Source organism: Abramis brama (assembly GCF_963993115.1).
Source record: "Abramis brama genome assembly, chromosome: 21".
Taxonomy (NCBI): Eukaryota; Metazoa; Chordata; class Actinopteri; order Cypriniformes; family Leuciscidae; genus Abramis; species Abramis brama.
The window spans coordinates 30896357-30909675 of NC_139983.1; the positions used below are offsets into that span (position 1 = coordinate 30896357).

At 37.1% G+C, this 13319-nt stretch overlaps 1 protein-coding gene across 1 annotated transcript; it reads left to right on the forward strand.

The window, feature by feature from the left end:
* The first annotated feature begins 1799 nt into the window (after positions 1-1799).
* LOC311071787 (uncharacterized protein) lies at positions 1800-11366 on the forward strand. The gene is made up of 18 exons (XM_084096324.1): positions 1800-1956; positions 2029-2304; positions 3448-5338; positions 5452-5520; positions 6017-6139; positions 6246-6326; positions 6663-6782; positions 6887-6985; positions 7092-7190; positions 7297-7377; positions 7484-7606; positions 7711-7809; positions 7916-8014; positions 8121-8201; positions 8308-8388; positions 8495-8593; positions 8698-8790; positions 10266-11366. Exons 1-18 carry the CDS (start codon positions 1918-1920, stop codon positions 10478-10480), a joined length of 3768 nt encoding a protein of 1255 aa, XP_083952450.1. The 5' UTR covers positions 1800-1917; the 3' UTR covers positions 10481-11366.
* Positions 11367-13319: the final 1953 nt, after the last annotated feature.

A 13319-nucleotide genomic window follows, 5' to 3' on the forward strand; every position in this document is an offset into this window, starting at 1 on the left:
TATTATTAAGAATTATAACAATAACCGAACTTTTTTTGTTTTTACTGTTCACCAAAAAGTATGATTATATTCATTAAAACATAGCCTACCTAATTTCTAGGCACTTATTTTTAAGACAGAACAGAAATTACTGTTTAATTAGCTCATAAAGAGATAGATATTGCTTTTATGCTTTAACATAAAAGACTATTAATTAAGACTTAAATAAATTTAGATATGTTTGTTGGTAGTTGAGAAGTGGCACTGTAACATACATCCAATACCTCATTTTGTAAAGAATTGGGAAATATATTTTGTACAGATCAGTTTTCATAAATGATTTTAATGTCGAATAGGGTGAGAGCTGACTGCTCACTTAAAATCGCTTGATGTGCGTCTTCAGGAGTAAACTCCCTCAGTCCCCATCCCCCACTCTCGCTCCCCCATCCCCCACTCTCGCTCTCAGAGGGGGATGGGGACTGAGGGAGTTTACTCCTGAAGACGCACGTCAAGCGATTTTAAGTGAGCAGTCAGCTCAGCAACTGCTGCTCCTGAGCTCGTTTTCTCGAGAAGACTCAGGTCAAGTCTATCTTCGTTTGTAGAATTATTTCATAACACTTTATAGTAAGTAGTAATAAATCCCTTACAACTCATTTGCCAACTCTTCATAGTTGATATATTGCAGTCTTTATATTATTCATATATGAATAGCCCGTATACAAATAGTGATGTCTTCAACTTTTGCTACTGTAATTAAGAAATTACTGTTTAATTAGCTCATATGTAAAGAGATAGATATTGCTTTTATGCTTTAACATCTTTTGTTAACCATATGAGATGAGTGATGTACAGCATTAAACCAGTAGTAAAGGAGTTGTTAATGGTGTTAGGAGTATCTCTATCTAATCTAGGTGTTTTTGTAGTTTTTGACGTCTAGGAGACAAGTATGCATATATTTTGTTTAGTTTTCTTTGTGTTAGCTTAATTTTTTTTGTTTTCTGTTGCCTTTGAGTTAAAGGGTTGGTTCACCTAAAAATGAAAATTCTGTCAGTAATTACTCAACCTTATGTTGTTCCAACCCCGTAAGACCTTCGTTCATCTTCTAAACACAAATTAAGATATTTTTGATTAAATCTGAGAGCTGTCTCACTCCTCCATAGGCTTCTGTGTGAACACAAACTCGACCCGGGATCGATGCCGGGTTAGGGACCTAGTAACATTGCCGTGTTCAGTCCCGGAACGTGCGCTGTGTGAACAAAAGCCATAATAATGCCGTGTCATAGTGATGACGCTGAAGCCGGGATTGTTCGCCAGCTGTGAAACGATACGTAATGCGCAAGTTTATGATCGAATCAGAGCAAAAAATGCACAAGCATGGTTTTTCGAGAGAGAAATCGCAGCTCATAAGCAAACTTGAGACGCTGCTGAGACATTACTAGTCACATCGATGTCACGTGTCTTTACAGGATTTTTACGGGTTGTGTGTGAACACACTCTCTGATTCCGGAAAATCACTGGCAGGGTGAATAAACCAAAATCAAACGAACCCGAGTCGAATCCCAGGTCACTTTATCCGTGTATTTTCCGGAATATCTGTGTGAAAGGGGCTAAAGTTAGTAAAGACATCGTTAAAATAGTCCAAGTGACCACAGTGGCTCAACCTTAAGTTTATCAAGCGACAACAATACTTTTACTCGTGTCAAAGGCCCACACAGAAGAATAGTTAAATAAAGTTGTTATTTTTGGGTGGGTTTTGCGCACTAAAAGTATTCTTGTCGCTTGATAAACTTAAGGTTGAGCCACTGTGGTCACTTGGACTATTTTAAACATTGTCTTTTCTAACTTTCTGGGCCGGCAAGTTTCGATCCCAAAGAAGTCTATGAAGGAGTGAGCAAGATCTCAGATTTCATCAAAAATATCTTAATTTGTGTTCCGAAGATGAACGAAAGTCTTACGGGCAACATGAACAACATGAGGGTGAGTAAATGATGACAGAATTTTCATTTTGGGGTGAATTAACCCTTTAACTTTATAAATTATTGATTACAGATGGAAATTTCATGGCAAGACAGACAGAAGAGGGATGAGGAGGACGAAGACAGACAGAAGAGGGATAAGGAGTACCAAGACGGACAGAAGAGGGATGAGGAGGACCAAAACGGACAGAAGAGGGATGAGGAGGACCAAAACGGACAGAAGAGGGATGAGGAGGACCAAAACGGACAGAAGAGGGATGAGGAGGACCAAAACGGACAGAAGAGGGATGAGGAGGACCAAGACGGACAAAACGACACCCTTCATATTGTCCAAGAAATTTGTATAGAGGTAAGTCATAGTTAAGGGCATTTTTCTTTATAATGTATGATTTAAACAGGTCATTGTATGTCTTTTTTATTATACATTATTATACATATATTCACAAACAGCTATAGACTATACATTTTCACCCAAAAATTACCATTTTTCTTTTACTCCCTCATGTAGTTTCAAACCTGTATGAATTTCTTTTTTCTGCTGAACACAAAAGAAGATATTTTGAAAAATGTCGGTAACCAGACAGTTGATGGACCCCATTGACTTCCATAGTATTTTTTTTTTCCTACTATGGAAGTCAATGGGGTCCAAGATCTGTTTGGTTACAGACATTTTTCAAAATATCTTCTTTTGTGATCAGCAGAAAAAAGAAATTCATACAGGTTTGAAACAACTTGTAAATGATGACAGAATTTTAATTTTTGGGCGAACTATCCCTTTAACCTCTACTTTGGTTATGTCATTAGGGTTAGGGTTAGGGTTAGACCAAATCAGATAAACAAACCTAACCTAAACAAAAACCAAACTAACCCTAACAAAATTGATATAAAAAAAATATCACTGTTAACATTTTAACATAATATTAATATGAAAAAAGTAGTGTAAGCAATGAATCATAAATGTTTTCTTTTGAAAATGATTATTACCAGATTTCCTGAGTTTTCATAAAACATGTTTTTTAGACTACAAGTACGGTCACATTTACAGTTGCTCTGCAAAATAATTTGTTACACAGAACTTTATTATATTAAATATTAATCAAAAATGATTCACACCTTCACAAAATCCAATCATTCAGTGTAAGAGTAAAAAAATGACAAAACATTATTTAGTAAGTTTATTTGATTCACAGCGATCAATCGGTGCATCTCTACCATTTTGGTGTCAAAAGATCAAGGACTTCTCGATGCATGACCGCTTTCATTTGAAAAGTTAACATTAAAGAAATAGTTCATTCAAACACCCTCATCTGCATCTATTTCATATTTCATTCTTCTGTGGAATGAAAGTGTTTTGGCTTTGGGGCAACATATAGACTATGGAATGATTTATTATAATTTTTTAACCATTATCTAATTTTAACCATTGTGATCTTTGTTGAAGTAACTGAATCTTTGTGAAGTTTGTGAATGTTAAAATTGTTTTTGTAAACAGGAGCAATCGAACCAGGCTGACAGTGACTCAACTGATGAGGGCAGTGTCTTTATTCCTTCGGTGGAGGAGTCTACTGATGATGATGATGACTTTTGTTCAGAAGAGTCAAAGATTGAAAAGGACATTGGAAAGACTAGAAAAGACAAAATGTTTCATTCAGCTAAAGAGATTGAGAAGGCAAAGCAGAGAAAAATGACAATCAAAACAAGTCAGCAAAATCCTGAAGGCAAACGCATTTGGAACAAAAAACAGTACTGTGTCTACTGTGAAAAATCACAAAGCAAGATTTCTAGACACCTTGAGAGAAGTCATTCGAATGAGGTAGAAGTAGCTAAAGCCTTCAGTTTTCCAAAAGGATCAAAGAAAAGAAAGGTTCTTCTTGAACAGCTTCGGAACCAGGGTAATTACTATCATAATATAGGAGTCTTGGAAACTGGACGTGGCGAGATTGTTACTTGGCGACAACCAACTGCAGATGCAGTACTTTCGGATTTCCTTCCCTGCCCTGATTGTCTGGCCTTCTTCATGAAAAAAGACCTATGGAAACACTCTAAGACATGTAGGGGACAGGGGGATGTGAAGAAACGGAAAGGTGAGAGCGTGAGATCAGCTGCAGCCTGTCTGATACCAATGGCAGCAAAGTGCTCTGCAGATATTAGGGCTCTTTTGCAAACCATGCGCCAAGATGAAATAACACAAACCATAATGAAGGACAGTTTGATTTGTCTTTATGGTGAATCGCTTTATACAAAGTGTGGCCATGACAAATCACAACATCACTACATAATTCAAAAAATGAGGGAGCTGGCCAGGTTTATGATTGAAGTAAAGACAAAATCTAAAAAAGTGAGGAACCTTACAGAGCTCTGTAAGCCAGAGAACTTTCTGTTAGCAGTCACAGCTTGTAAGGAAGTAAGTCAATTTCAATCAGATTTAAATATGTTTAAAACTCCCTCTCTTGCTCTGAAAATTGGATACTCATTGAAGAAAGCCTGCCAGCTCAGTTTAGGACAATGTTTAATGGCCGGGGACAGAGACACTGAAAAAAAGTTGAAAAACTTCATCAAACTAATTGATAGTCATTGGCGTACTAACATTTCGAGTCAGGCCCTCAACACTTTGCAGCAAAGCAAGTGGAACAAGGGGGACAGTATTCCCCTTACGGAAGATGCCATGGCTTTACAAAAACACCTCAAAAGTGTGGAGCAGGTCTCAAAACAAAAACTCAAAGAGAATGTGAATGTCGCTGACTGGAAGGTCTTGGCTGAGACTTTGCTCAGTCAAATCATTCTTTTTAATCGGAGACGTGTAGGTGAAGCATCCAAATTGCTCCTTACATCATATGCGAGTCGAAACGCCAAGCCTCCTAACGAAGATGTGGTAAAATCACTGACTAAATTAGAACAACAGTTGTGTAATGAGTTGACTCGATTAGAGATCCGAGGGAAGAGAGGCAAGAAAGTGCCTGTCCTTCTTACAAAGGACATGGTTGAGTCCATGGACATGCTGAATGAAAGCAGGAGCAAAGTGGGCATCGACGAAGACAATCCTTATGTTTTTGCCAGGGTGGGGGCTTTAACTCACATCCGTGGATCAGACTGTTTGAGGAAATTTTCGAAAACCTGTGGCGCGAAAGACCCCAGGAGCCTTACATCGACCAAATTGAGAAAACAAGTAGCAACGTTAAGTCAAATCATGAATTTGAAAAACAATGAACTTGACCAGTTGGCCAAATTCCTGGGACACGACATTAGAGTGCACCGAGAGTACTACAGACTGTCCGAAAATACAATTCAACTAGCAAAAGTAAGCAAGTTGCTTTTGTCTTTAGAAAAAGGTGCAGACTGTTATAAAGGAAAGTCTTTGGAGGAGATTACCTTCAGTACTGAGGGTGAGTAAAATGGATTTGGATATTCACACTACAGTGATTGTATTTAATGCAATATATCTGTGGTTTTGTATTGTTTTGTTTATATGACATTTTTTTAATTGTTTGCTTTACAGAGACTGAAAATGACACAAGCCCTGCTTCCAGATGCCGACAAGAGCATGAATGCCAAACCACAGAAAAAGGTCAGTGCTAAAGAGATCTAGTGGTTAGCTTAAAGGTGATAATGGAAAGGTTGCTGATTTAAACCCTGCAAGGAGCAATCCACAACCATAGTGTCCTGGAGTAAAAGTGTCCTGGGTTTTCTATTCTGTCATCACTTCAAAGGGATAGTTCACATAAAAATGAAAATTCTGTCATTATTTACTCACCCTCGAGTTGAATTTCTTTGTTCAACTGAACACAAAGGAAGAAATTTTGAAGAATGTTTGTAACCAAACAGTTTTGGGGCACCATTGACTTCCATAGTAGGAAAATAAATACTATGGAAGCCAGTGGTGACCCAACACTGTTTGGTTACAAACATTTGGAGTATCGATATATCTGCCCTTTCCAATGAACACAAAAACACACAGTATTCTCAGACAACTTTTTCCAGATATGATCAAATAAGCAAATTAGCAAATGCTTATCAACATGCAGTTTTGACATGATTTAACTTTACACTGTTATGATCTCCAGAAGCCTCAGAAAATGAAGATGAACAACTCTCTACCTCAGAACAACTCTCTATCTCTACCTCAGAACAACTCTCTACCTCAAAGTCTGTCCGTCGCAAACACAAGCGCCACATCTCAGAAGCGGGTAAGTAATCAGTAGAGCTGTTATGCATGTTATGTAGAATCTGTCTCTTGATAAGATTAACACAGTTTTGACATGTGATTAAACTTTACACTGTTATGATCTCCAGAAGCCTCAGAGAATGAAGATGAACAACTCTCTACCTCAAAGTCTATCCGTCGCAAACACACACGCCACATCTCAGAAGCGGGTAAGTAGTCAGTAGAGATGTTATGCATGTTATGTAGAATCTGTCTCTTGCTAAGATAAAGAGTTTTGACATGTGATTAAACTTTACACTGTTATGATCTCCAGAAGCCTCAGAAAATGAAGATGAACAACTCTCTACCTCAGAACAACTCTTTATCTCTACCTCAGAACAACTCTCTACCTCAAAGTCTATCCGTCGCAAACGCAAGCGCCACATCTCAGAAGCGGGTAAGTAGTCAGTAGAGATGTTATGCATGTTATGTAGAATCTGTCTCTTGATAAGATTAACACAGTTTTGACATGTGATTAAACTTTACACTGTTATGATCTCCAGAAGCCTCAGAGAATGAAGATGAACAACTCTCTACCTCAGAACAACTCTCTATCTCTACCTCAGAACAACTCTCTACCTCAAAGTCTATCCGTCGCAAACGCAAGCGCCACATCTCAGAAGCGGGTAAGTAATCAGTAGAGCTGTTATGCATGTTATGTAGAATCTGTCTCTTGCTAAGATAAAGAGTTTTGACATGTGATTAAACTTTACACTGTTATGATCTCCAGAAGCCTCAGAAAATGAAGATGAACAACTCTCTACCTCAGAACAACTCTCTACCTCAAAGTCTGTCCGTCGCAAACACAAGCGCCACATCTCAGAAGCGGGTAAGTAATCAGTAGAGCTGTTATGCATGTTATGTAGAATCTGTCTCTTGATAAGATTAACACAGTTTTGACATGTGATTAAACTTTACACTGTTATGATCTCCAGAAGCCTCAGAAAATGAAGATGAACAACTCTCTACCTCAGAACAACTCTCTACCTCAAAGTCTATCCGTCGCAAACGCAAGCGCCACATCTCAGAAGCGGGTAAGTAATCAGTAGAGCTGTTATGCATGTTATGTAGAATCTGTCTCTTGATAAGATTAACACAGTTTTGACATGTGATTAAACTTTACACTGTTATGATCTCCAGAAGCCTCAGAGAATGAAGATGAACAACTCTCTACCTCAAAGTCTATCCGTCGCAAACGCAAGCGCCACATCTCAGAAGCGGGTAAGTAGTCAGTAGAGATGTTATGCATGTTATGTAGAATCTGTCTCTTGATAAGATTAACACAGTTTTGACATGTGATTAAACTTTACACTGTTATGATCTCCAGAAGCCTCAGAGAATGAAGATGAACAACTCTCTACCTCAGAACAACTCTCTATCTCTACCTCAGAACAACTCTCTACCTCAAAGTCTATCCGTCGCAAACGCAAGCGCCACATCTCAGAAGCGGGTAAGTAATCAGTAGAGCTGTTATGCATGTTATGTAGAATCTGTCTCTTGCTAAGATAAAGAGTTTTGACATGTGATTAAACTTTACACTGTTATGATCTCCAGAAGCCTCAGAAAATGAAGATGAACAACTCTCTACCTCAGAACAACTCTCTACCTCAAAGTCTGTCCGTCGCAAACACAAGCGCCACATCTCAGAAGCGGGTAAGTAATCAGTAGAGCTGTTATGCATGTTATGTAGAATCTGTCTCTTGATAAGATTAACACAGTTTTGACATGTGATTAAACTTTACACTGTTATGATCTCCAGAAGCCTCAGAAAATGAAGATGAACAACTCTCTACCTCAGAACAACTCTCTACCTCAAAGTCTATCCGTCGCAAACGCAAGCGCCACATCTCAGAAGCGGGTAAGTAATCAGTAGAGCTGTTATGCATGTTATGTAGAATCTGTCTCTTGATAAGATTAACACAGTTTTGACATGTGATTAAACTTTACACTGTTATGATCTCCAGAAGCCTCAGAGAATGAAGATGAACAACTCTCTACCTCAAAGTCTATCCGTCGCAAACGCAAGCGCCACATCTCAGAAGCGGGTAAGTAATCAGTAGAGCTGTTATGCATGTTATGTAGAATCTGTCTCTTGATAAGATTAACACAGTTTTGACATGTGATTAAACTTTACACTGTTATGATCTCCAGAAGCCTCAGAGAATGAAGATGAACAACTCTCTACCTCAAAGTCTATCCGTCGCAAACGCAAGCGCCACATCTCAGAAGCGGGTAAGTAATCAGTAGAGATGTTATGCATGTTATGTAGAATCTGTCTCTTGATAAGATTAACACAGTTTTGACATGTGATTAAACTTTACACTGTTATGATCTCCAGAAGCCTCAGAAAATGAAGATGAACAACTCTCTACCTCAGAACAACTCTCTACCTCAAAGTCTATCCGTCGCAAACACACACGCCACATCTCAGAAGCGGGTAAGTAGTCAGTAGAGATGTTATGCATGTTATGTAGAATCTGTCTCTTGATAAGATTAACACAGTTTTGACGTGATTAAACTTTACACTGTTATGATCTCCAGAAGCCTCAGAGAATGAAGATGAACAACTCTCTACCTCAAAGTCTATCAGTCGCTCTCCTGCACGTAAACAACACATTATAGAAATGTTCTCAGGTAATGAATATGCTGCTCTTCTGCACAACTTATACAACCTGGTCAATTCTTAGCTGAGAAGCTTGATTTTTACATTGACATTTAATCATTTAGCTGACGCTTTTATCCAAAGCGACTTACAAATGAGGAGAGCAATAGAACTAATCAGACCAACAATATGATTAAACAGTATACAAGTTCTTTAACAACTCTCAAGTTAGTCTAACACAGTACACATAGCAAGTTTTTTTGTTGTTTTTTTATCACAAAAAAGTTAATAGAATAGCTAAGTGCTAGTATTAATTGGTCAGGTGCTGATAAAAAAGATGTGTCTTTAGACGTTTTTGTTTTGATATCTGTCTGTAGCCAAGTTTCCATCCAGTTTTTGCGCTGATTTGTTATCTACAGAATCGAAACTTGATGTCTCCAGCCTGTCTCCATATAATTGGCCTTTTACCGCTAAAATGATGTGCGTGAAGCCATCCCTAAAGAAACGTATAGTCAAATAAGTTTTGTTTCACAAAACAATCTACCCTTGAGCAGTTTCCATACATCATTATTATATAATTATATTGTATCTCGTGCGCTCCAGATATTTCTAAAATGTCTAGAGTAATGAGACAATAAAAATGTGGCCAGTTTACTGCTTAATATTGTTACACAGGGTTCCTACACAGTTTGTAAAAGTATGGAATTTGATTTGAGTAATTTCCAGGTCTGGAAAAGTATGGAAAAACTAAATCAGAGTATGGAAAAATATTAGTTTTTTCCAGACTATTGCCCCTATTCAGTTTTCTAAAATATAAAATACAGAATTTCTAAAAATAAATGTATTACACAGACTGGGTTAAAAATATAAATTTCTCGATTTTTATCTATTTTATGAACTAATATCAATAAATAAATCCCAATCTTTTAGTCTGCTTTTTTCAGTTGATCAATAAAACTTTGTAGAGCCTCCCATCCAATAAATCACAGTAAGCTTTGTTTCATATCAAAAGTAACAAAGCTCAAAGTATCAGCTTACAAATTCCATCCATTTTATTATGAAAATCAAACAATAGATACTGTTTTGGCGCTCTTTAATGTGGCAGATCGCTATAGTGCCTTAGTTCAAGCGGCAGCGCACACGTAAGCTAATCATCTCTTCCGCTTTACTACTAGTTACAGCACAAAATAAACATGAATAAACATCAGAAGGAATGTTTAAAGATTAAGTATAACTTACTGTCTCATTTAATCACTCAATCAGTGTTTCAACCTCGGAAATACGTGAACCGGGGTGCCCAATCCTGTTCCTGGAGATTACCTACCAGCAGAGTTCAGCTCCAACCCAGATTTTGTAGCGTTAAACCTTCTTTATTTGTTTCCAAACAATCCTTGGGTGGAAATCTGGCTAGTGATGAAACCTGTGATTATAGAGTGAGGTTTCTTTATACATTTAGCTACAGCTTTTAAAAATGTTGTTTATTTTGACATGTTGTTTCGTGTTTCAGGAACGAAAGCTCCTAGGAGGCCATGGCGTAGCGAAGAGCAGGGCGCTGTAAAGCGCACACTGGGAAAATTCTTTGCCTTGAGAAAAGTTCCTGGAAAAGCAGAGTGTCAGTCATGTCTGGATGCAAATCCAGTCCTTAGGTCAAGATCTTGGGTTGACATTAAAAACTTTGTCCATAACACTATTCAAACCATGAAAAGGAAACTTGCTTCTTGAAGGAATGCTCTCTTTTTCTTGCTTTCATTTCTTTCTTTTTTTTGTTGGAGAAATAGAAATATTTAATATTTTGTATAAACTCTATGCACTTTACTGTACCTACCTTTCCCTTTTCAGAGGAAGCAAGCACTTTACATTCCTTTGATTTTGTACTAAATACAAAAGATTTCTATTTCTCCAGTAGTGCATTTCATTTACATTTCCCTTATCAGAGTAAGCACTTCTTTCTTTTTTTTGGTTGGACAAATAGAAATCTTTTGTATTTTGTGTAAACTCTATGCACTTTACCTACATTTCTTCAGTGGAAGAAAGCACTTAATGTCTGAATACAGTATGTGCAAAATTATTATGCAAGTTGATATTCTGATCATTGCTTCATTTGCAATCAAGCAGATTAATGTGGTTTGTAAAATGCTTGGGAAAAACAGATGATCAGAATATCATCTTGCATAATAATTATGCAGGCACTGTATATTGATTTCTACTGATTACTAATTTTCATGTTTTTCATTGTCTGTTTAGTTTCTGTTAAGTCTGTGCGAGTTCATGATAGTTTCTATGGTTATGCATTTGCACAGCTTCCGTTGAGCTGTTCCTGTTTACTTTCCTCATTTACTCTGTGTCTGTTTAGTTTAGTTCTCAGTCTGTTTAGTGGTTGTGTTCGCTATTCATCTGCCTTGTCTTCTGTGCACCTTGAGTCTTCTATTAAATACTGTGTTGTTCCCTAGTCTTGGGTCGTGCGCCCAGTGTGGAGACTGACACAAAATAAAGGGCACTTTTCCCATGCAGAATGAAAAGTATCGTTTTTGTGTATTGCATTGCTTACACACATTTCTGCCAAAATTCTAAATTCTTGTAGGAATGAACCCTGTCCTATTGGATTTTGGCTTCATAAGTCTATATAATAATGTTTATTTTTCTAAATTAAAACCCAAACTTTCTCACTTAATCATTTTCTCTCTAGAGAGTCCATAGCAGTTCATGTAATAAAGTTTCTTGATCATCATATTAGAATGAGTTCTGAAGGATCATGTGACACTGAAGACTGGAGTAATGATGCTGAAAATTCAGCTTTGATACACTGCTATATACTCACATAGAAAGCATATTTTACATTGGAATAATATTTCATTGTTTACCTTATTTTTGAATATATATATATATAAAACATAAGTAAAGTTTTTTTGTTTATATATATATATATATATAACACGTTATATTAGGATTCCATGTAAATCACAGAAGAGAAATTTATATACTTGGTGGTTATAAATTCATTTCAACATAATATAAGTAATTATATATGCGATTTTTAAAAAACGCATACTGTCTAAAAGTTTTGGTTAATTTAGAGAGAAATGCATGGCTTGGTGCAGTTAATGTATCCATGGCAACGTTAATTCAATTCGTATCGTACATATTTTACGAGTTGCCCAATTCGTATGAATATTGACGCTAAAGGGTGCCCTGTGCGTCGGATATTGACGAAATTTCAAAAGCATATACTGACGCTTTCGAAATTTCGTCAATATCCGACGCACAGGGCACCCTTTAACGTCCATATGAGACGCATAACCCAGTACCACAGACCTAAACCTACCCATAACCGAAGCGTCTCATATTGACGCTAAGGGTGCTTTGTACGTCGGATATTGACGAAATTTCGAAATATGACGATTTGGGGTGAGAATGCGTTGCAGCGTTGATTTGTACGAATTAAGCTACCTTTTACTCACTCGAACGAATTGGTCGTGAGGTAGCGTTGGCGGAACCGGTTTAAATCAATGGTCAGTAAGAGACAATCAATCTTTATCCTTTACAATTAAAACATTATTTTATTTTTAAATTGACAGCATCAAAATCGTATGTTGTTGATTATGTACATTTTTTAATACTAATAAAACCTTTGAATAATTAATATTTTGTCTATAGTATGATATACGCATTTAAATAGGCTATACTTTCCACTTAGCAACAGCGTGACCTCACAAGTTTGTGTATTTTCTTGTGTGTGTTTTCTATTTTATCGTTTGCGTGTCTTCTATATTTAAAGTGATTTTCGTGCGTATGGAGCCACCTAATGGTGATCGATGGCATTCGTTTGTCTCTATGGCCTTTAGAATGCCTGGTCCTCACTAATGCTTAGTTCTGCCAAGGTCCTCACTAATATAGCTAAACCAGTATGTGTGTGTGTGTGTGTGTGTGTGTAAAATTAGATAGATAGTAAGGTAGAACAGTTAGCCTATGTGTATTAGTATGTAGATACAATGGGTTATCCCACCGGTCACTATTGTTGCCGTTGACATGTTTGTGAGTTCTATGACCACATTAAACAAAGTTGAGTAATTGCAAATGCATATATCAATACTAGACACCTTAAACATGATATGTACCAAAAATCTATGTCCTATCTTTATGTTAACATACTTTACCACCCTTTTCTTTGGGAGCTTTCTTGCTGCCATCCTTTTCTCTTAGCGCAAACAGGAAATAAACAGCTCTGGTCATGTGACAATTTACACTAAACATGCGACACTGCACATATTTCATTGAGACCCTTTATTATTTCAATATCTGCTGGAAATGCATTGATAGATCATTCAGTAACATTTTTATAGCCTTAGAAATGAAACATTTTTTTACGGTCACTATTGTGACCGGTGGGATTAAATGGGTTAAAGTAATCCAAGTGACTCCAGTGGTTTAACCTAAGTTTTATGAAGCATTGTCAGTGTTTCATTCCATTTTATTAAAGAGTTTTCTCCATCAAATGTTTACAAGAACATAGCAGCACATGATTCTTGTGTCAATGCGAAAGCTGACACTGCTGCATGTAAAC

Bases quoted from the DNA above. Each gene is read 5' to 3' on its own strand.
- LOC311071787 (XM_084096324.1), top strand. From the start codon at position 1,918: ATGAACGAAAGTCTTACGGGCAACATGAACAACATGAGG. The intron at 1,957-2,028 runs GTGAGTAAATGA...TATTGATTACAG, and splicing joins GCAACATGAACAACATGAGG to ATGGAAATTTCATGGCAAGA. The intron at 8,791-10,265 runs GTAATGAATATG...TTCGTGTTTCAG, and splicing joins CATTATAGAAATGTTCTCAG to GAACGAAAGCTCCTAGGAGG.